Genomic DNA, 25,351 nt, shown 5'->3' with positions numbered 1-25,351 from the left:
TAAAAAAAAAATTTTTTTAAAAATTTTTTGGGTTTTTTTTTTTTTTTTTTTGGATTATATTTTCGCTGTCTGACTTTCTTGAATTGAAAATATTGATGACTATCTTCTCTACTAGAACTATCAAAACAAGAATTTGAGATTCTAAAGGGATATTTTTCTTGATTTTCTTGGATTCAAAATAATGGGATTATTATAAAAAGTAACGCAATTTGACAATGCATATTGATGACGATGATTGAAAACATGAATTAATTAACGTGATAGATATAAAGAAATGGTGGGATTAATATACAAAAATGTTGTGGATGTATAGATATATAAAAATGTTAGGAATAGATATACGAAAAGATTGAAGGAATCATAATTGTATAGATATATAAAAGTGATGAATGTACAGTGTTTAAATGAATGAACTTAATAACGATAATATTGAAATGTGACGTGGACGAAAATAGTGTTTTTTTTTTTAAATAATAAGAATAAATATAGAGTGGGATGGATATATAAGAATGTTGAATATAAATAACTGCCTTCGTTTTTTAACCTTAAAAGTTAAAACATTGAAGTATTGGAATTCGAATTAATTTCACAAATAGTCACTGAAGTTTAAGGGAACATATTGGTCAATAAAAATATTTTATAAACCGATATGATTAGAAAATCACTCCATTTAAACCATAACCCTATATTAATCATCAATTAATAAACAATAAAAAGGTCGCAACAGAATTAAAACAGAGAATCAGTTTGTTAAATCCCAGAAAAAGTCACAAAAAATCGGGAAAATTGAAAATAATCAGTTTTGACCTTTAAATTATATCACAAAGTCGGATCAGAAGGAAATTAGTTAAAGAGATAAATTTTGAAAACAAAAAACTGAAAAAGTGTTTAAGCTGAATTCATAATCTGTTCTTTCTTGAATACAAAAAGAACCTATCGTGCCATCAAGTGACAAAAAGAATGGTTAACAATAGCTTTCATCGTTGACGATGACTCAGTGGCAGCAGATCCGCAGCCATCGACTGCTGCTGGTAGCATGCAGAATCAGGTTGGCGAACTTTCCTGTGACTTTTATAGTTGTTTTACCGTAACATTTCTTTGCCTACCTCTCTTCCTAACATACCATACAATTTCACTTCATGGCATGGCCGAATAAAAAAGAAAGAGCTTTGCTTGGTTGGCCTTTCTACGCTGACGAATACTTAAAAAAAAAAAAAAAATCAGATAAAAAACCAATGCCCCCCCCCCCCCCCCCCTTTTTTGTGGGGGGGGGGGGGGGGGGGGGGGGGGGGTGGATGAGATGATTATTTAAAAAAAATAAATTACCCACCCCCTATAATGTGTGTGACCTGTACAACCCCGTGCCTGTACAGGCAGCATAACCCAAAAAAATATAGTGGAACTTTCTTGTTAATGGATGCGTAATATATATGTTCATAATGAGACCGATTAGTATTTAACCTTTTGCTTTTGTTTTATTTTTCCTCACGAAAAGTTTATGTGTGGTACGGTAAATTATACAAAATCGAATAGGGAGTCTAATGAACTAAAAATTTAAGTTGAAAATAGATCATGTTGATAAAAACCAAAATCGTTAATTTCTTAACCTTCATCAATGAATTTGATAAAGAATCATAATTGAATTTAAATTCACAAGGTATTTATGTATTTCAAATGGAGGAAGGGGAGATTTAGAAAAGAGAACAAAATATTTTACTTATTTCAAAATAACGATTAGAAAAAAATAAATCAGAGAAAAGGTGCACGGACAGTTATACAAATTAAACACTGATCTTGAGAGCCTGTTTGGGCCCGATTTTTTCACCCAAAAAATTGATTTTTTGACCGTTATTTCACTATTTCAGCCGTCATATTTGACTTCTTCTCTCACAAATGGACCCAACTTTTCTCCTAACGGTCAAAAAATCAATTTTCAAAATCACTCCCAAACAGGCTTTGAATAAGAATCAAGACAACATCACGAAAACGGACCATTAGATCATGAAAGTCGCTCTTAAAAGTTGCCAAATATTTCGTAATTTTACTTATAAACAATAAGCATACTGAAAATATTCTCCTAATCAACAAATGAAATGGCTTTGATTGACGTGAATATTATGCCTCCCTAATCAACCTCCCCATATTTTTCCAATTTATTATTATTATTATTATTATTATTATTATTTTAAAGCGTAAAAAACAACAAAAGAAAAAAGTTTGACTTCAGTTGTCTCACTTTTTTTCACTAATCTCAAACTTTAATCCATACAAAAAATACTACTATTTATAGAACTTTGTTACATGTAAATCAAGTTTTAGATAATGTCACTCTATTATTTGCCAATTTTAAACAGAGTCAACTTTTCATCCAATATTTTCCCTCCACATAATCCATTGTGTACCATTTTTATGTACAAATAGCATATTTCACTGTTTATGTATGCAACACGTGGTCTCATCTTGCGCTATATATACATTACACCCTCTTCTCACCTCTCATATCAAAATTCACTCTTAACATACACCGGCGTACCTAATCGATTGCCATGGTTTCTTTTTCTGCTGCTACTTCTAATTCATGGGTTAAGCCCAAATTCTGGACACTGGGTGACCGGGGCTATACTTCAAACTCCTTGTTATTCAACATTGGCTGCTCTCTGCAAACACAAGTAGCGATTTGCCAAAACAATCGTCGACAGCAACAACTATTCCTAGTACCCCGGTTGTCAAAAAAGATAACACGCAGCAATGGAACTTAATCCAAAGAGCAGCAGCAATGGCTTTAGATGCAGTGGAGACTGCACTGACAGCACATGAGCTGAAACACCCTTTGTCTAAAACAGCAGACCCCAGAATACAGATTGCTGTATTCACGTCAATCAGATTTTCAGGGAGGCATAACCCAAGGCTCTGTACGTAGTCAAAGGTGTAAAATAGTTATTTCGAAAACTGTTTCAAGCAAATTTGCCTTCCTCTTCATGTGTGAAACTGTTCTTATATTATCAAACAATGTCAAGATCTAAGAATAACATGAAAAGGACACCAATTTCAATCTCAAGTCTCAATATATGCAACCTCCTACTAGAATAATCAAGATAGGAAAAACAATATCGACACAACGAAGTTGCCACTCAATTATGTACAATTGAGAAAGAACAATCAGTCTCAGTTGCAATGAGAGCATAGACTCTAAAATCTCGTTATGATCCTCGACTTTCATAAGAGACCTCATCCACAAGTTTGGTATATTTACGGTGGCGCCTCTCTCTTGCATAAAGTACCCAAAGCATGAGAGAAAGCAAAACTGCAACTGAGACCATCATCAATCCGATATAAACCCATTTGCTGTAAAGCCTTAAATCAGGACAATGGTCATCGTGTATCACACTAAACGTATCACGCAAAAATGTGCAGTCGGCTAAATTGGTGAGGAATTGGCTGTAATGATTCAATCCATAGCTCACATTCACTGCACTGCTCAATTGCTCATACAGGTTTGGGGTTAAACGGCCTACACTGGTGCATATGTTACTCTTAGAAACTTGGCACTCGTAGTTCTTCCAAACCTGGATTATATACAACGAAAGAAAAGTAAGCATATTCCTTTAGTGTGTATTAGATGGAAAATATGGATGTAGGGGAAAAGTGGAAGGGAATATATGAAGTTACACCAATTATTCATGGTTATACACATGGCAACACAGGGTCCCATAATAGTTGAGGATCCATTTTTGAGACCTCTGAACTGACCCAAAACTATAGTAGATATGCAGATCCTACCACCGACTAACAAATTATATGGACTAGCAACGACATGACAATTGGTTGCAACATCACATGTGATGTGATATCTCACCTACCCACTCTCCATTTACCCTATACATACTCCAAGACCATCCCACTTCAGCTCTAAATATTTTGACTTGACCTTCAGAGTGGAAAGGTCGCCCCTCTCCACGGGTGGCTGGACTCACTAACTGGATTTTGTTTTTGTAGAGAAACAGGTATCTTCTGTTCATCAAAGAATCCAAGAAGATTTTAAGGTCAACAGTTGATATCCTTTTTTCATCCTTTAACCACGGAAATTTGATTTCCGTTGATTGGTTTTTAGTTTCTATTTCAGTAGACTGAAGATGGGATGAAACATTTTAGGCATTTCGTAATTGATCTGTGGTAAAACCTTGCTGTATGTAATAAACAATTTTTTAAATGATAATGAATAATGATAAGGTTAAAAATTTGGAAGCCATTTACCTGTGTTGCATTGCTCAAGTCAACCTCACCTGCTGCACACTTTCGGTCCGTCTTATCAGGGTTATATGGATTACAGAGGAGAGGTACCAATGGACCAGATTGGTTGTATGTCCCAGGACTTAAATTAGCATTGGAAACATTAGAGAGGACCCCGTTTACAAGCCCAACCATTTGGAAGGTGACTTCTTTGCTCTGGGACAACGATTCTTGTGCAGTATCAGCATCCACACAGGGGATAATGTCATCTAATGCTGTGTGAGCAGTAGGGTTGTTAACCCACTGGTCCATTGCAACACATGTATCTCCCATCACACTTGCATATGAGAAATTTTCAATAAAAAAAGGCACTTCAGAATAAGAAGAAAAATCAACAGCAAAGCTGACAGAGAAAAAGCCTATCCAATTTCATGAGCTATAGCTATTTACAAATTATAAACAGTGAATTCAAAAAGTCGTACACACTGATTAGAGCGTTAAACTTTCGATGATTTAGATCCATCACCAAGTGTTCACAACATTAATTCACCCTGAAGGTCTCATGAACTGTGTCAGTTGAAAATTCACCAGATAGCAAGACATCACATTTCAATTTAAGTACAATTCAAATGAAGCACGAAAACCTCAGAAATTACCACAGCAAGAACCTCGATCAGCATGTAATCACAATCTCACTAAGAAAACTGTTTAAGAACGAGAGTATTCCATTTCATAAAACTTGTGATCCCAGAGAGGCAACCGGATGGTCCTTCATCAATAGTTCATTTATGTTGAACTGAGTTATTCTTATGCTTATCCCATCCTAGGATTATATGCTTTGTTTATTTTTGAATTTAAATAAGGATTATGTGAGATTTAGATTGATAGAAATCTCATCTTATTGCATAAAATGATCTTATCCCATAAGATTTGTTCTTTTTATTTTCTAGGAGTTAATCTCTGTAATTTCTCCTATCTAAAGAATGTCATTATTGAATACAATATACAATTGAATCCCAATTATTCAACATGGTATCAAAGCGTAATAGGGACTAGTTTTTTTCCTCATCTCCAATGGCAGACACTGGATCTGCAGATTCTGTCCATAATCTGTGCCTTCCTTTCAAACTATTAGCAATCCTTCTCCTTCCTCTACCTCAGAAAAACCCTCTTTACAAATAACCCAACATAAACTAGATGGCTCCAATTATCTTGATTGGTCTAAGTCCGTTGTCATGGTGATACAAGGCAAAGGAAAACTTGGGTATCTTAGTGGTTTACACCAGCGCCTGCAACGGATGACAGAAATATGCCATATGGGAAGCAGACAACTCTATGGTGATGGCATGGTTGGTCAACTCAATGAACTGAATGATTGAGAGGAATTATTTATCGTACAAGACGGTTAACGAAATATGGGAGACTGTTAAAGACATTCTGATTTAGTTAATTCTGCCCAACAGTTTGGGCTCAAGTCTGTCCTGAAAGGTTGCAAGCAATGTGAATCCTCTGCTATGAATCACTACAACACATTGACTGGCTTATGGCAAGAGCTGGACTTGCTCCAGGACGTCTACAAATACTGTCAGACTTGCAGCAAGAAATATCAGGTAGACCTTGAAATTGAACGTGTCTTTGATTTCTTTCATGGTTTGAATAAGGAATTGGATGAAGTGAGAGGACGTATTCTTGGTGCTAAACCTCTCGAGCCTCAGACAAGCCTCAGACAAGCTTTTGCTGAAGTTAGGCGAGAAGAAAGTTGAAAGAGAGTCACGTTAGGTGGCAGCAAGGAGACTGAAGTTAGAACAGAAATTCCTAATATTTCTGCCTCGGCTTTGATAGCAAATTGGAATAACCAGAACTTAGGAGCTTCAGAAAATAATTCTGGAGAAAACTGAGCACCTAAATGGAATATGTGGTGTGACCACTGTCATCGGTCCAACCACAACCTTGAAACGTGCTGGAAGCTCCATCGAAAGCCTTCCAATTGGAAGCCACGCAATCAGACTGAAACCAGAGGGTACCAAGCAATCATCGACGGATCTAGCCAACAACAGCAATCAATTTTCAACCACAAACAAATTGCTGAAATTCAGAAATTTCTTCAGCAAAAGCCATCTAATCTTAACAAGAGTAACTCTCAATCCCCCTTGCAACATTGCTCAGAAAGGTAGTTTCTCCCTTGCATTGAACACACAGATTGATATAGACTCGGATGCATCTGATCACATTATGTAATGCCCCAAAAAAAAAAAAAAGAAAGCCCCCAAAAAAAAAAAAAATAAATAAAAAAAAAAAGAATATAATTATTTTACTCTAGATATGTTTTTTCTTTTTGATAGTTAAGGGACTAAAATGAAATAGGTTGTAAATTCTTATTTTGGGCCAAATAATTGGATATTGATAGAGCGAAGATAAGTATAACGATACTGAACTCTTTTTATAGCTTGTAATTAATTAGAAGTCTTCGACTTGAGAAAAAAATTATTTTAGATTAGATTACATCAAGTTAAGTCCAACTAAAAGAATAAAAGATTAATAGAGTTGATAGGAGCTTGGAATATTAATTAAGTAAAACTTTTTCCTCTTTTAACACCTTGATATAAAGAACTGCACTACACTTATAGAAAGGAACTGCACAGATTCTTACAGATCACACACTATTCATGGGGTGGGTGGTTATATTTTTTCAATATAAAACTCACATGGGACCCACCCCATGTGAGTTTTCTGGATTTATTCTGTGGAAAGTATTCTGTACAATCAAAATAACTGTGATATAAAACCAATAGTGTAGTACAATTCAAATGTGACTTTTTGAAACCAAGTCCAAGTTGGCCCCGTCCTATTCTCAATGGGATGATTAGAATTTGTTCAAATTTCTCTTCCTTTCACAGCATGAGTGTGTGTAATTGTACCAAGAAATCAATAGTGGAGTATGCTACTAACTTTATCATTTGAACCTTTTCTTATCCAGTTTGTGGTAGTACACGGCTTTTGTATTATTATTGCACTAAAACTCAATTTGTAAATATTTTTTTCACTTTAAATACCCCATGAAGTCAAGAGAAATTTGCACCACAGAATATTTATACATAGACGCAGCCAAAACGAGTCAAGGCAGAGAGATAAAGAAGCGTAGAAAAGAGATTTTACGTGCATTATTTTACATTCTTTTACAACATTTCAATAAACGAGGTAAGATACTTTTGGTGCAAGAGGTTTGTTTCTTTATGCTTTTATATATTCAATTAAACATGCATGAATTATTAGTGGACCTTCGGGTTCCTTATAAAGAGATATGAAATCTTTCGAGAATTTAAGATGGCCTAAGATTGGTGTATCGCTTGGTCATTGATATACTTTATAAGAGAAGAGTGGTATGAATTGAAGATTTTATTGTTATATAGTTGGATGGAAATTGCATGTATCTTACTGATTATTGCGCTGCCTTTAATACAAAGAAAAGTAAATTTTTTGGTAACACTCTAAGCATTATGAATTTTTGTGGTGTTACACATGAAAGAAATTCAAAAAAAATTTCTTCACATATTGCTCGCCTTGGTAGACTTAAAATCATAATTGCTGATGGCTTCCTGTCTTCAGTTGCAAGGAAAGGAAATCTTGTGGTTTCCCCAACTATTACCCTTTATTCAGTACTGCATGTTCCTAATCCCTCATGTAACCTAATTTCAGTTAGCAAACTGAATAGTCATCTAAATTGCAAAGCTAATTTTTCCCCTCATCTTTGTGAATGTCAGGACTTGTATTTGGGGAAGATGATTGGCAGTTGTACTATCTTTCAGTTCCCCAGTAACATGAAGAAAAAGAAGTTCAAGCCTACCAAACTGTGGAGAAGTCAGTTATGTACACGGGTTTTGTTCCAAGTTTAATTCCTAGTAGAATAATGATATGGCAGAAAAGATTAGGACATCCTAGCTTTTCTTATGTGAAAAAGTAGTTTCCAGATTTATTTCTCAATAAAAATGCAAATTTATTTCAATGTGATGTATGCCAACTTGCAAAACACACCAGGAGTTCCTATCCTACACGATCGTATAGAGAGTCTACCATTTTCTACGTTTCATAGTGATATCTGGGGACTAATCTAAGCAAAAAGTATAACTGGGGCTAGATGGTTTATTACTTTCATTGATGACCATATTAGAGTTTGATGGGTATTTCTTTTAAAAGAAAAATCTGAAACAGCAAGAATTTTTCAGAAGTTCCACGAATTCAAATCCTACATACAGATAATGGCCAAAAATACTTTAACCAAATCCTAGGAGTATACCTTAGTAATCATCCAAACACATGTGTAGGCACCTCTCAACAAAATGGTATTACTGAACGAAAAAACAGACATCTCCTAAAAGTTGCTAGAGCCTTAATGTTTACTAATAACGTGCCAAAGAATTTCTGGGGGAAAGCTGTCTTTATAGCCTCATACATCATAAATCGGCTTCCATCTAGTGTCCCTCAGTTTAAACTATTAGAGCATATTTCCAGCCAAGCAAAATTAGTTTAGTTATTTCCATATGCAGGCTAATCAAATCACAGAAAATCAGGGATTAATTCCATTGTATAGCTAATTATTTTCCTTATATATAGCTTGTAATATTCTACAAATCAAAGAGAATAAACACGAAAAAAGCATTCAGCAAAAACGTGTCATATATCATTTCTCAGCTTGACATAGCATTTACTGTTAGCATGGTGAGTCAATACATACACAGTCCTTTCCAAAAACACATGGATGCAATGTATAGAATTCTCCGTTATTTGAAGTCTTCTCCAGGAAAGGGTTTATATTTTAAAAAAACTGAGAAATGATGTGTTCTTGAAGCTTATTCTGATGCGGACTAGGCTGGATCCATAGAAGATAGAAAATCAACCACCGGCTATTGTACATTTATTTGGGAAAATTCGGTGGCTTGGAGAAACAAAAAACAGAATGTTGTGGCGAGGAATAGTGCTGAAGCTGAGCTCAGAGCAATTGCACAAGGTACATGAGAGATGATTTGGGTACAAAGACTGGTGGAAGAATTGAAACTACTAAGTGTTAAGCCAATGAAGATCTTCTGTGATAACAAGTCTGAACTAAGCATTGCACACAATCTTGTCCATCATGATTGTACAAAGCATGTGGAGATTGATAAACATTTTATAAAGGAGAAGATTAACAATAAGGAAATTTGCATGATTTTTGTACCATCAAGGCAGCAAGTGGCCGACTTATTTACAAAAGGGGTCACTAGGCAGATGTTCGAAGGTGTCTTAGACAAGCTATGGGTGATAGATATCTTCCTCCCAGCTTGAGGAGTGTGGAACCGGGTTACTTTTGCTTATACTATCTAAGGATTATATGCTTTGTTCATTTTTGAATTTAAATAAGGATTATGTGAGATTTAGATTGATAGAAATCTCATCTTATCACATAAGATGATCTTATCCCATAAGATTTGTTCTTTCTGTTTTTCAGCTTCTATTTTCTAGGAGTTAATATCTGTAATTTCTCCCATTTAAAGGAGTGTCATTATTGAATACAATATACAATTGAATCCCAATTATTCAACAATTTATCATACCCAAGAAAAAGAGAGAGGATCAATCACTTCTGTGGAAGGTACATGTCCAATTGCTGTGTTTCATGTTTCTAGCACTAGGAAAGAAATCACATTCCCTTTTGATCTAGTAGTTCTTTTTAAAAGCATTTACACCATGTAGGAAATGAAGGCTGACTATAAAAATAACATTAGCGCATGACATTTTAGTTTTTCACTTGAAGGAATAAGTTAGAACTCTTTGACACCGTATGCCAGTCCAAACATTAATCATTTAAGCTAAAAAATTATATTTCACTTAAAATAATCTTTCCCAAACAAACACTATGCTTAAACTAAAACTTAATAAAAAAATAGCAAAAGATGGGATTTTTTTTCCATATCATTTCAATAAAATATCTGCATCCAAAGTCAGCACACCTTTTGACTGACTCCTCTAGATCCTATAATTGGAAATTCATGTTGCTCACACTTAGTTTACGTGTCTACTTGAGCCAGAGCAACATAGTAACACATATCCAGAAGGTGAAATTCACTATTGCATACGTGCCTAATACTTGAAATGGGACATTGTATGGTGCAATGTGCAGTATTATCTGAATTTTTGTGAGGACCATACTCACTCAAGGGTGAAAGATTTAAGCTTGCTTAGCATTAGCCATTACCTATGCATTATGGAAGGAAAAAAAATTATAGAAGACTTGGAAACTGCCTTAAGATGAAATACAGGTTTTGCAAGGAGTAACAATGCAATTACAACTAAACTTTCCAATAACAGAGGCATTGTGAATTTTTATTGGAGTTAATAATTAACAGTTGCATAATCTCTCCCAACAAATTGCCATGCCTACTTTTTAGTGCTTGCATTCATCTGGCAGCTAAAAAACCATCACCTTATGAGGATCGGCTCTGTTAGGTTTGTATTAGGTCTACGAAGGGTATGTATCAATCTGATCTGCTTCTTCATCCATATAACAACAAAATAAGCGTTGATCCCAATAAATTTAGGTTGGGCTGCTTGGATCCTATTATGCCACCTCCATTCAGGGATGGATCCAAGTTTGAATTCAAGACCAGGCTAAAAAATTTCAAACCGGGCTAATACACGAAAAAAATAAAAAATAAAAAAATTACCCATTAAAAATCTGTTCTGGCCCCCCCCCCCCCCAACCCCAAAACCCATCCCTGTCCATTTGATCCATTCTATGGAAAAACACTCTTGGTTTTCATCTTTTAAATACACTAACTCAGTTTAGATCTCTAATTCCCTTCTCCCTTAGCCAACATACCATGTAAATAGATTTTTCTCCAATTTTTGATCCACAACAACTAAAACTTTTCATATGCTTCCTCACCGGGCTCTCATGTCATCCTTTCGGCTTTCTATTTAACTAACCTATACTTCTCAAAAGCTTCGGCATCTCTACTTCTTTATCCATATTAGTAATAAAATTAATCAAAAACCATGACAAGAAAAAAATTATTTCCTTTAAGACCTTTTATTGGGATTTAATAGCGGAGCACAGATGAAAAGTATCTCTTCTTGTTGCATCAATCAGCAGTTCAAATGAAATGATCTGTGACACTTTATGACCTCCAAGAGGTTAAATGGTAAAGAAATATATCTGTTTCATGTAGGTGGATGGTGCAATTAGTAGTACGTACTTGTGGAGAACAAGAAATACACCACAAATGATGAAGGTGATGGCAACGAGAATCCAACCAATGATGATCAACCTGCAAATAATTTCAACGAGATTTTACGAACTATTAACAGAATATGTTTGAGAAGTCAAAGAGATAAAGAATTGCACTCACATGTACACAAGGAATTTAAAGCCTGCAATGGACAACACTGCGCCCAAATTTTGCATTATAGAAAAATACAATATTTATCATTTTGTTCAGTACAAGCTTAAAAAATATAGCTGAAATTATCAGTAGACTTACAGAAACCGAGTAAAGCCAGGATAAGTGTTATAGTTGATACTATAATGAGAAATAGCCTCCTGAAAAGCATAAGGAAATATTTGAGAATACATAATAAAAGAAAAATGTGTGATGAAATTGGCCATTTATACAGAAATACTTACACAGCATCCAAATAGCGGAATATATCATTTTTATTTTTTTCTGTTTGGGTTTCAAGGGTACGAGCAGCAGAGGCAATCAAGTTATCAACCTTGTCAATGTTGTTTTGAACATTCTTAGGTAAAAATATCTGATTCACTCCGACTTTTTTAGCAGCAGCCAAATAATTTGAGACATCTGTGAGATTGGCAACTGTGGACTTGGCTTGTTGGACAACATAGTTCAATGTATCTTTTGTACTATCATGAAACTTCTCTTGACCAGCATAGAGAACAGCAGATCCGATGCTAATAGAAAAAAATGGAAGAGTAAAGAGATCTAACATAACAAATATAATCTTAATGAGATAACAATGTATAGAAACAAGAGGTTTACACTGCAGAAATGGTAAATAATAAGAGAAGGACGATAGATAGTGCATAGAGAAATCGAGAGTAGCCATAACGTCTTCTCTGGCAACAGCAAACATACAGACAAGCCAGCAGCAAGAAAACACCAAATCCAACCAACCAGAATGCAGCAACAAGGAAAAGCGTAGAGCCAGTGTAAAGCACTGACTGCATTAAAAACAAAATTTTAGATTGAGATTCTAAATTGCATCATTACATTACTTGAAAAACTCCAATAAGAAAAAAACAGATGAACACAGAATATCATAACAAAAACAAGAAATAAATTTTGTCCTGTTCTCATTTGTCAGTTAAATATCATATAGGAGTCCAGGAAACATATTCAATGCATGTTTGCTTTTTCTCATATCTAAAAGTGAATGGTCAACATAGCACAATCTAATCGTAGATAAAAGTTTTTCTTAGGTCAGAAAAGAGATTAATGTATTCATGAAAAAGTTATTTTGATTTATGAATAGAAACCAATAAACAACTGTTCATTATAAACAAGATAGATGTAGATTACTAGTCTCTATCTTTTCCTACAGCATATCTTGAGTTAAAACACCACCATTCTGTAATAGCTATTTTTATTTGAAAATCAGCAATTTCACCTATTATCTACCTCTCTATGTTGAGAAAGAATATCACCAACCCTGATCCTACTATTATTACTCGTAAGTTAATCACATCTCCAACAATAAATTGAGGAACAAATTTTTGTTAGTTTTTCTTCAAAAGAAACAGAAACAAAAGGTGTAAATGTATACTTATGTCTGATTGTTATAATATACTGAAAATCTTGAAATAGGATCCTCATGTTTAGGACTTATAAAATGTATACTTGCAAGTAGCAATGAAGCCAATCCCTACTTAAAACAGATACAGTTGAAAATTTCAATACGAGAGAAGAAATTAGAAAAACAAATATTCAATCAGCATGACAATACCACATTGCGATGGGATATACAAACTAAGTTATCCTGAAGTCAAGTGCGACAACTACTGTTTCTCCAAACAAAATGCACAACGACATGAGTTCTAATCAACAGTAGAAAATGATTCATGATGGAAAATAACATGTGAAAAACATTAGAGAGACAAAAATTAAAAAATTCCTACTTAAAAATTCTTATTATGTGGAAAATCTACATTATAACTCATATGAGATAAACATTTTCCTCTCCCTCAAAGCTTGCTCCATCAGTTACTCTCAGGTTATTACATGCTAATCAGACACATAATTTTAACATTGATATGAATAAAACCAGTATAAAAACAAGTCTATTTAGATTAAAAATTGCAGGGTAATAAAAGTCAATTATTCAAGCAACACTTACAGCTATGTAGTGTTCATTGCTAATGTTCCAACCCCCTGTATAGTATTTGAGATCATCAAGTGGATCTTTTCTATGTGTTCTTTCAGCAGCCAATATTAATGATGACTTTCCACCATTGTCACCCTCTAAAACAGATCTCCTGATTCCCCATAAACTGCCGTCGTCCTTAATCTCATTGGCCACACCTACACAATTAACCAAAGCGAAAATCCAACAACACAAATTCATAGTACATTAATTTCGTGTGTACAAAACAAGAGTACAGCCAGAAAACAAAAACCCAAATTGGAATTAACATAAGATCACCGGGAATGTGTGTGGTTTGCAGATAATTGACTAAAGAAGCAGAAACCCCATAAACTGAGGGGACAAAAAATCTATAAAATAAAAAATAAAAAAAATAAAATCACAAACCTAAGTTATAGTTCACTGAAGATTACCTGGAATGTGTGTGGTTTGAAGATGATTGATTGAAGAACCAGAAACGCCATAAGATGATGAAAAAACAGTAGGAAAAATGAAGATTATAGCTGACAGGAAAATCAGAGAAAAGGGTTTGATTTTGATAGAGAGCATTTTTTTTTTCTTTCAACTTCTCAACGTAAATAATTCTTGTTAGAAACCCCCTTCACCTTGTGCTTGCTTCTTGGAGTGGACAAAATGACAGTAGAGACATAAAAGAGTATATATATGTTTTCTCGTACGATAGTGAACAAGACGTGCGAACATGGATTGATAATTATTTTCATAATTACTAATAATTAACGGATTAATAGGATTGACTCTTCGAATACAGATAACGACTAGCTGGCTGCAGACCGCGTGAATTTCAAAGAATTAATAATTTGGAAATTTTTATTTGATTAATCTTTTTATATTTTCTCTAATAAATAAGGATAACAACGAAGTAACATATGATTTTGATCTGAGCCTATGTTTGGGATTTAGACCATAATTGCTCGTCTGTCCTAGGCTGTCGGGTTTGGCAGCCCTTCTCGTATCCATTCTTCGAGATTTTTTGTTGAAAAAATAGGATCAAGGTAGAAAAAAGATTAAGTGCTTGAATCAACGATTAGTATGACAAGTGTTCCACAGTTTAGAAAATTAAAAAATAAATAAATAAAATTGGAGTACAAAATTTTTCAATTTGAGATAAAATTATAGATTTTAAGTTATTTATCACTAATAATTATATGTAACTATAATGTAAGAGATTTTAATTTATTAATTTTGTAAAATATAAAATTCCTATTGACATTTGTATTGTTCCCATATTTGTCGTATACAAGTAATTCGTCCATACATAACGAATCCACAACTTAATCATTTGATACTAAGTAAAAAGAGCTAGTAAAAGGTAAATGTCATGTTTTTTAGTTAATTATTCAATTTATATACAATGTGCTCTGGACTAACTTTTTCAAGGCTCGTAAGAATATTAAATTCATAAATGATAACAAGAAAATGATGATGATGACGACGATGTTTGTTCTAGTGGTAAGTTTGCTGAGCATCTTTTTGGTATGGATTAAAATTAAAAATTTTAATTTGAGTCAAAATTAACAATTAATTTTAATTACATATTTTATTATTTTTTATGAAAATTTACTGAATATCTTATTTTAATCCCAATCAAACAGGGATCAATCTTTTTGAAGGTCATAGGATCCTAGTCTCTGGTCCCCAATACAAGAACTTTATCTTTGAAACACAATTAAGTACCTATCAATTGGGCTGCAGATTTTCTTGAATTTGACCAGTTTTTTGTGGAGGGAAAAAAAATGCATAATTACAAAGATTTCAAGATACACTTTCAAAAATAAAAATAAAAAAATTGTGAAAAAAATTTAAAATTCAGGTTATCACATTTATAATAATTTGGTGACTTATTTATTAATTAAATAGGTCAATATCACAATAACACATTATTTATTGTCATAATCATATACTAATCACAAATCGAACAAGGTCATAGTTACAATCACAAAGACCATACATCTTTTAGGTCACATCTTATTTATTGGGCACAAATTAGTCACAATAACACAAATTATAGGTCAAAATTACAAATTTAGTTGCAAGTCATACATCTTTTTAGGTCACATGTTCTATTTATTACTCACAAATTATTAATTTTATTAATCACAATCGCTATTCAGTTCACCCTCACCACTCCTTCATTGCTCCATCACCACTGGCACCATCCAAAACATTGTTGCCACCTCAATGCCACCACCATCATAGCCACCACGCAATATTTGTACACCACCATCTTATTACCACCACACAAATTTGTACACCACAACCCACCATCACAGAATCTATTGCACCACCATCCTTGCTATTCAAACGACATTTAACACAAATTTCAGAACATGAAAGAGGACTTTGGCGATTGCAACGGAGAGTAATCGAAAGTGGTGGCGTAGGGAGGAGATGAGAGCTAAAGACGCATGACTTTGGGTCTTAAGAGCCTAAACCATTGTCGTAGTAGAGCTCAGATCTTTGGTCAGGGGGTATTGATGTAAATGAGCCAAGCCGAAGGTCACTACTTGAGTAAAAAATGGCTTGGGCTATTTTAGCTCGAGCAGAGTAGAGTCAAAGCTCGACCGAAAAATCAAGGCTTAGCTTGGCTCGGGCTTTCGACTCTAGCATTACTGAGTCAGTACATTTTTTAAAGTCATGAAACTCGATTTTTTTAACAATATAAATTATATGTAATTTATAATACTTGGAGATTAAATAGAAGTTACAATTCTCCTTCTCTTTTTGAGTTTGGAATCAACTACAATCAACATAAGTGGAGTTAAAATTGTACACAAATAAAATTTTTTGCTTAAATTTTTTTAAAAAAAATAAATTAAAAAATGGCATCAGTGAGCTATGGCGAAGACGATTAGAGCACCCGATTAACCCCCCTGAGGCATAACCCAATGGTGCAAAAGACAGGAGTGAAGTTATCTCACGCCTTGCTGGCAGCCTCAATGTGGGGAATCGATTCCTGAAACATAGAATTGGACTCCTTGTAGACGCAATGTACAGACAACTCTTGTTTTTTGGCCTGTTGGGGCACATCCTATAATTTACCTCCCTCAAGGTTAGGGTTCAACCTTTTTTATTAGAGCACCCGATTGTTGTAAAGAGATAGAGGATAGAGAGAAAGGACTGCTGGGAAAAGAAATTGAGAGAAGATGGAGTTTGGATTTGCATGTAGGTAGATCCATCCATGTGTGACAGTGGTTTTATGATGACAGTGCCAGAGACGAAGGTGGCAGTGGCGGTGGCAGTGGTAGTGACAGTGGCAGTGGCAGTGAGGAATGGTTTGGGTTATGGAAATAGTCATTTCTGTTACCATTGTTGGGGTGAAGAATGTGTTAGGGTTCGGATAAGTTATGATGTGGAATGGCTTTGAAAGAATAATTTATTGATCTGATAATTAAAATGGGAAATTGAAAAAAAAATGAGTTTAATTTCCTCTTTTTTAATTGTGTCAAGAGCACTCCGATCTGCTAAGCCCAACCGGCCGGATTAAGGTCTACCAATTTTCCGATCCAACCAACTTCACAAGGATATTTAGGTTTATGTTCTTGCACAAAGATGTTAAATTGAAGATATTTATATGACCACTTATTTTTTATTATTCTCCAACTACTTCAAGAATAGTCATCAAATGTTATTTTCAATGAAAAACATATCGATTCGCTGTTATAAATTTGTTGTTCGAAAAAATATTTGATTTCATAAACGAAAGAATTATTCACAGTTATCAAAGATGTCAATATCTAGGTTACTACTTGTTTGGATTAACAACGATTATTGAACATAATCAAGATATAATTAGCAATTTAAAAACACTTTCCTCTTGAATAATTATTTGGATAAAGAATATATCTTGTCAAATTTTTACTATATGCATGCTCGAGGGGTTAATGAGAGCGTGTGGAAGAAGCTCCAATCATAGTGAAGGAATTTATTTTATCCCTACTTATGCTATGCCTATGAGCATGTTCCAAATTCCGCTTTGATTTTGATAGAGAGCATTTTTTTTTTCTTTCAACTTCTCAACGTAAATAATTCTTGTTAGAAACCCCCTTCACCTTCTGCTTGCTTCTTGGCGTGGACAAAATGACAGTAGAGACATAAAAGAGTATATATATATGTTTTCTCGTACAATAGTGAACAAGACGTGCAAACATGGATTGATAATTATTTTCATAATTACTAATAATTAACGGATTAATAGGATTGACTCTTCGAATACAGATAACGACTGGCTGGCAGCAGACCGCGTGAATTTCAAAGAATTAATAATTTGAAAATTTTTATTTGATTAATCTTTTTTATATTTTCTCTAGTAAATAAGAATAACAACGGAGTAACATTTGATTTTGATCCGAGCCTATGTTTGGATTTAGACCATAATTGCTCCTCTGTCCTAGGCTGTCAGGTTTGGCAGCCCTTCTCGTATCCCTTCTTCGAGATTTTTTGTTGACGAAATAGGATCAAGATAGAAAAAAAGATTAAGTGCATGTTTGACGATGTTTTCAAATAACTGATTGAATCGACGATTAGTATGACAAGTGTTTCACAGTTTAGAAAATTAAAAAATAAATAAGTAAAATTGGAGTACAAAATTTCTCAATTTGAGATAAAATTATAGATTTTAAGTTATTTATCACTAAATATTATATGTAACTGTAATGTAAGAGATTTTAATTTATTAATTTTGTAAAATATAAAATTCCTATTGACATTTATATTGTTCCCATATTTGTCGTATACAAGTAATTCGTCCATACATAACGAATCCACAACTTAATCATTTGATACTAAGTAAAAAGAGCTAGTAAAAGGTACATGTCATGTTTTTTAGTTAATTATTCAATTTATATACAATGTGCTCTGGACTAACTTTTTCAAGGCTCGTAAGAATATATAAATTCATAAATAATAACAAGAAAATGATTGCTAAGCATCTATTTAGTATGGATTAAAATAAAAAAATTTAGCTTAAGTCAAAATTAACAATTAATTTTAATCATATATTTCATCATTTTTTATAAAAATTTACTGAATATCTTATTTTAATCACAACCAAACAGGGGCTGAATCTTTTTGAAGGTCATAGGATCCTAGTCTCTGGTCCCCAATACAAGAAATTTATCTTTGAAACCCAATTAAGTACTGATCAATTGGGCTGCAGATTTTCTTGAATTTGATCAGTTTTTTGTGGGAAAAAAATGCATAATTACAAAGATTTCAAGATACACTTTCAAAAATAAAAATTAAAAATTGTGAATTTTTTTAAAAATTCAGGTGATCACATTTATAATAATTTGGTGACTTATTTATTAATTAAATAGGTCAATATCACAATAACACATTATTTATTGTCATAATCACATGCTAATCACAAATCGAACAAGGTCATAGTTACAATCACAAAGATCATACATCTTTTAGGTCACATATTATTTATTGGGTACAAATTAGTCACAATGACAAATTATAGGTCAAGATTACAAATTTAGTTGCTAGTCATACATCTTAGGTCACATATTACATTTATTACTCACAAATTATCATTTTTATTGATCACAATCGCTCTTCAGTTCACCCTCACCGCTCCTTTACAGCTCCATCACCACTAGCACCATCCAAAACATTGTTGTCACCTCAATCCCACCACCATCATAGCCACCACGCAATATTTTTACACCACCATCTTATTACCACCACACAAATTTGTACACCACAACCCACCATCACAGAATCTATTGCACCACCATCCTTGCTATTCAAACGACATTTAACACAAATTTCAGAATATGAAAGAGGACTTTGGTGATTGCAACGGAGAGTAATTGAAAGTGGTGGCTTAGGGAGGAGATGAGAGCTAAAGACGCATGACTTTGGGTCTTAAGAGCCTAAACCATTGTCGTAGTAGAGCTCAGATCTTTGGTCAGGGGGTATTGATGTAAATGAGCCAAGCCGAAGGTCACTACTTGAGTAAAAAATGGCTTGGGCTATTTTAGCTCGAGCAGAGTAGAGTCAAAACTCGACCAAAAAATCAAGGCTTAGCTTGGCTCGGGCTTTCGACTCTAGCATTATCGAGTCGGTTCTTTTTTTAAAGTCATGAAACTCGATTTTTTTAACAATATAAATTATATGTAATTTATAATACTTGGAGATTAAATAGAAGTTACAATTCTCCTTCTCTTTTTGAGTTTGGAATCAACTACAATCAACATAAGTGAAGTTAAAATTGTACATAAATAAAATTTTTTGCTTAAATTTTTTTTAAAAAAATAAATTAAAAAATGGCATCAGTGAGCTATGGCGAAGACGATTAGAGCACCCGATTAGCCCCCCTGAGGCATAGTCCAATGGTGCAAATGATAGGAGTGAGGTTATCTCACGCCTTGCTGACAGCCTCAATGTGAGGGATCGATTCCTGAGACATGGAATTGGACTTCTTGTAGACGCAGTGTACAGACAACTCTTGTTCTTTGGCCTGTTGGGGCACATTCTACGATTTACCTCCCTCACAAAGCTCTAAAGGCGGGGTGGTGGGGCCCTCAAGATTAGGATTCAACCATTTTTATTAGAGCACCTGATTGTTGTAAAGAGATAGAGGATAGAGAGAAAGGACTGTTGGGAAAAGAAATTGAGAGAAGATGGAGTTTGGATTTGCATGTAGGTAGATCCATCCATGTGTGACAGTGGTTTTACGATGACAGTGCCAGAGAGGAAGGTGGTAGTGGCAGTGAGGAATGGTTTGGGTTATGGAAGTAGTTATTTCTGTTACCACTGTTGGGGTGAAGAATGTGTTAGGGTTAGGATAAGTTATGATGTGGAATGGCTTTGAAAGAATAATTTATTGATCTGATAATTGAAATGGGAAATTGAAAAAAAAAAAAGTGAGTTTAATTTCGTCTTTTTTAATTGTGTCAAGAGCACTCCGAGCCGCTAAGCCCAACTGGCCGGATTAAGGTCTACCAATTTTCCGACCCACCCAACTTCACAAGGATATTTAGGTTTATATTCTTGCACAAAGATGTTAAATTGAAGATATTTATATGATCACTTATTTATTATTATTCTCCAACTACTTCAAGAAAAAACTAGGAATTTTTAACGACAAAAATAGTCATCAAATGTTATTTTCAATGAAAAACATATCGATTCGCTGTTATAAATTTGTTGTTCGAAAAAATATTTGATGTCATAAACGAAAGAATTATTCACAGTTATCAAAGACGTCAATAACTAGGTTACTACTTGTTTGGATTAACAGCGATTATTTAACATAGTCATGATATAATTAGCAATTTAAAAACACTTTCCTCTTGAATAATTATTTGGATAAAGAATATATCTTGTCAAAATTTTACTATATGCATGCTCGAGGGGTTAATGAGAGAGTGTGGAAGAAGCTCCAATTATAGTGAAGGAATTTATTTTATCCCTACTTATGCTATGAGCATGTTCCAAATTCTGATTCGAATTTGCAATGATCTTAGAAATTAGCATCTTCTTTCGGGTTCGGAAAAATAATATAAAGGATAAGTTGCATCGTCTTTCTTGGGATTCTCTATTTAAATATAAAAAAGGGGTGATGGCTTCAAAGATTTGATAGCTCTTAATCAAGCCTTAATAGCAAAACAGAGTTGGTGCATGATAACTGCTAGGTTTTAAAGTTGTTGCTAGTCTGTGAACAAAAATATAATTGTAAGAATGTTTTAAAAGTTAAAGGGTCGAGTTGTAGGTTATTTAAATAAGCCAAATGTCATTGGAAACGTCTTTGGAACAAAAGAAACGTTGTTGAAATTTTGTTATCCTGTCACCAAGTTGTTGCTCGAGCGACAAAAACAGAATAGACTTCGCTAACCCGTCGCTAGCCCTTCTCTCGAGAGAAATGTAGTCTCTCGCTTGTTATTGAGTTTTATCTCAAGCGACAATGCATATCAAGAAACCTTAATTTGCAATTTCAAGAATTTTGACAGGTCCATACTACCCAAAACATCCATTATATAAATAGCACCTCTTTACGAAATTTTTTAGATTGAACATTGTGAGAAACATCATATACTTTATCTATATCATACAATCCTTTATGCTTTGGAGTTGCAAATGAAAAACATCAAAATATCCACAAATCAAACACCAAAACACATATTTCCAGTGTATATGTCAAATGTTGAAGATCAAGGAAAGAGACCGGAGTTTCGATTGTTGGAGAACTAGGAGTTCTAGGAAATCTACAAGAGATAGATAAAATTAGAAAGTCGGGAGTTGGTGCTGGATCACGCAATCCAGGAAGGCTTTGGGAAATTATAATTAGGATGTCAGAAAGTACTTGTGTTGGTCAAATCCAGTGGTACTATAAGTTGATTTATTTATAGTGGATTCATACTGGCTTGAGAGTTTTAATCCTGCTAGGGGTTTTCTTCATCAACAATTATCTTATGTCATTTACTTTTCTACAATTTATCATATGTGCCAATTCAACATAGGATAGAATGCACGTGAATTCATCTGGACAAATTAATAATTGTGACTTGTTGCAATTATTAATTAAAAATTCAAATTCAGCATAACCACCTATTCACCTCTCTCTAGGTGTTAGTTGGGTAAAACTATATTATTTTCAAGTGGTATCAGAGCTTAGTTCGATTCTTGACCCAAATTTGATTTAGATGAGCTAGTCTCTATCTGTGCATCCGTCTTTTGATGGGAGCAACTATGCTAACTAGAAAGTTAGAATGAGAGAATTTCTTAAGTCTCTATATAAGCGCATTGGGTTAGTGTGCAAAATGGTTGGTCTGCCCCTTCTACTGTTATGTTAGGTATAGTTACCCCCACAGACATTTCACTTTGGACTAAGGATGAACTAGTTGAGTGCAATTGGAATAGTAAAGGGCTTCATGCATCATTTATGGCTGTGTCCCCCGAAAAATTTAGGAGATTGTCAATGTATGAGTCTACTAAAAAAATTTGGGACATCTTAGGGACCACACACAAGAGAACCAAAATCGTTAAAAATTTCAAACTACAGATGTTGACCTCTAGGTTTGAAGAAATTATAATGAATGATGATCAATTTTATGGGAAGTTGAATGACATGGTAAACTCGAGTTTCAATCCAGGTGAGAAGATTCCTGAATCTAAAATTGTTTGAAAAGTTCTTAGATCCCTACCTAAGAGGTTTAGACCCAAGGATACTGCTATCGAAGATAGTAAGGATTTAGATAAAGTTAAGATAGAAAAAGGATTTAGATAAAGTTAAGATAGAAGAACTTGTAGGATTTCTCGAAACCTATGAACTCATCATATCACATCCAAAGAAAAATAAGTCTATTGCCTTAAACTCTGTTAAGGAAGAAGAATTTAAGTCAACTGATACTAAGATATTTAGGGATGAAGATAGTGTTTACTTTGTTAATAAGTTTCAAAAAGTTCTTAAAAATAAGAGAAAACCTCAAAAAAGGAAATGGCTCTCCCTGGTAAAGTCCTAAATGACAAGTGTGATAAGGCTAGTCGTAAGAGTTCCAGTAATAAAACCCACTCAATTAAATGCCATGAGTCTTAGGATTTTGGTCACAATAGGAATGAATGTCCAGTTATAAGAACTTGAAAAAAGGAAAGGGCAAGGCATTGGTAGTGTCACTAACCGATGATGAAACAAATTCTTGTGAATAGAATAAGTTATCTAGCAATGAGGATGAAAGGAACTATATGGCTTTCATGTCTAGAGTTAAGTATAAATCAAACAGGAGAGTGAAAAGGTTGAGAAAAATGAATGTAGTGAGCATTCTGAGGATGCGACTGATATTCACGAGGATTATCAACTGTTGTTTAGGGAGAGTCTTAAAATTAAAAAGGTCAATAAAGCTCTATTGACGAAGGTAGATAAACTTGTGAGAGAGAAAGAGAGACTCATAGGTGACCTCCAGGATTCATCCAAAAACCTCAGTGAATTGAGATATGTCAATGAGAAATTAGAAAATGAGGTTAAGACTTTGACAAGTGACCTAGAAAAATCCATTACCCTAGTCTCTCTTGAGCGGGACTAAAAAACTTGATAACTTATTAGGGATGAATCCAGTTGGAGATAGGCAAGGTCTAGGATATGTTAAAAGTGATAACTATGATACCAGTTCATCCAAGACCACATTTGTCCCAGCCTTCAACAAATCTAGTAACATTGCTAATCCTAAACCCAAGGGCAAAGGTGTCTTAGGATAGAGGACCTCTAGAACACGTAGGACCACCATACTTAAAAATCAGTACCAACAATCACATGGTTCTGAACTATAGCTTATTCCTACTTGTCATAACTATGCTGTTCTTGGACACATAAAGCCTAGGTGTCATAAGCTTGAGAATAAAAGTAGAAGTAAAGATATCCCTAGCCAGGTTAACTTCCTTTCCAATCAGGTTAGTTATTTGACCATAATGCTGACAAAATTGACTAGGATCACCTCAACTTCTAAGAAAGTTTGGGTTAAGAAAAGTGATCTTACTAGATGTGATGAGAAACTGAATTGCTATGTAGCCTATATTGTTCTTAAGACTCAAAATAACTCCATGTGGTACCTTGATAGTGCTTCTCTTAGACACATGTGGACATAAGGCCTTGTTCTCCACTCTCGATGAGTGTAATGGTGGTATGGTTACATTTGGAGATAGGGCCACCATATCTATCCTTGGTAAAGGTACCGTCAACACAGTGAATAGAGTATATCCTAGACCTAAAATTGATAAGCCCCCTAATGAGATTTTTAAGAGTAAAAAATCTTTTGTCAAATACTTTCGAGTGTTTGGCAACAAGTGCTAGATAGAGAGAACCTGGGCAAGTTTGATTCAAAGAGTGATGAGAGAATTTTTCTAGGATACTCTAGGAATTGTAGAGCTTATCATGTATATAATTCGCGCACACGAGTGGTAATAGGGTCCATAAATGTTTGTGATTGATGATGCTTTTAGTGAGAAGGAGGGTGTGAAAAACTGGGACGGGCTGGATAATTTGAGTGTTGATCTAGGAATGGTAGCAGCCTAAAGAACAACCAATTCCTAAATCCCTGCACTTTCCTAGAGGCTTAGACACTTCCAACAAGGAGCAACCACCTAGTGACAAATGAAAACCTCCTAGGGAACCGTCATCTAAAGTTAAGTTTAATCATCTTAAGGACAATATTATTGGAGATCTGTATGAAGGAATGAGGCTATGCAAGAGGGTTATAAACAACTTAACTTACACTAGCTATGTTTCCTGGATTGAGTCTAAGAAAGTAGAGAAAGCCCTTAGAGATGAATGTTAGGTTAATGAAATGCACAAAGAGCTAAACCAGTTTGCTAGAAATAATGTGTGATATTTGGTCCATAGGCTTGAAAATTGTAATGTGATAGGTACCAAATGGATATTTAATAATAAAATCGATGACCAAGATACCATAACAAGGAATAAGGCTAGGTTAGTTGCCCAATGATACACTTAAGTTGAAGGCGTTGACTTTGATGAGATATTTGCTCTAGTTGCACGTATTGAATTCGTTCAGATTTGTCTTGCTGTTGCTTGTACTTTAGGTTTCAAACTTTATCAAATAGATACCAAGAGTGCCTTTTCGAATGGAATATTTCAAAAAGAAGCTTATGTTGAACAACCTAAAGGACTCAAGAATTCTAAGTTTCCTCACTATGTCTTCAAACTTGATAAAGCTTTATATGGTTTGAA

General features: G+C 34.2%; 1 protein-coding gene across 1 annotated transcript; it reads right to left on the bottom strand.

Annotated features, from left to right (window-relative positions):
• Positions 1-2,952: 2,952 nt before the first annotated feature.
• LOC111372311 lies at positions 2,953-14,292 on the bottom strand. The gene is made up of 9 exons (XM_022994583.1): positions 14,055-14,292; positions 13,615-13,799; positions 12,261-12,442; positions 11,888-12,172; positions 11,745-11,803; positions 11,613-11,649; positions 11,460-11,531; positions 4,255-4,567; positions 2,953-3,566 (listed from the first exon to the last, which is right to left on the bottom strand). The coding sequence occupies exons 1-9, from the start codon at positions 14,188-14,190 to the stop codon at positions 3,201-3,203; spliced, it is 1,635 nt and encodes a 544-aa protein (XP_022850351.1). The 5' UTR covers positions 14,191-14,292; the 3' UTR covers positions 2,953-3,200.
• Positions 14,293-25,351: the final 11,059 nt, after the last annotated feature.

Source organism: Olea europaea, chromosome 23, assembly GCF_002742605.1.
Source record: "Olea europaea var. sylvestris chromosome 23, O_europaea_v1, whole genome shotgun sequence".
In the NCBI taxonomy this organism is placed as follows: domain Eukaryota; kingdom Viridiplantae; phylum Streptophyta; class Magnoliopsida; order Lamiales; family Oleaceae; genus Olea; species Olea europaea.
This window is presented reverse-complemented; position numbering and strand designations above follow the sequence as displayed.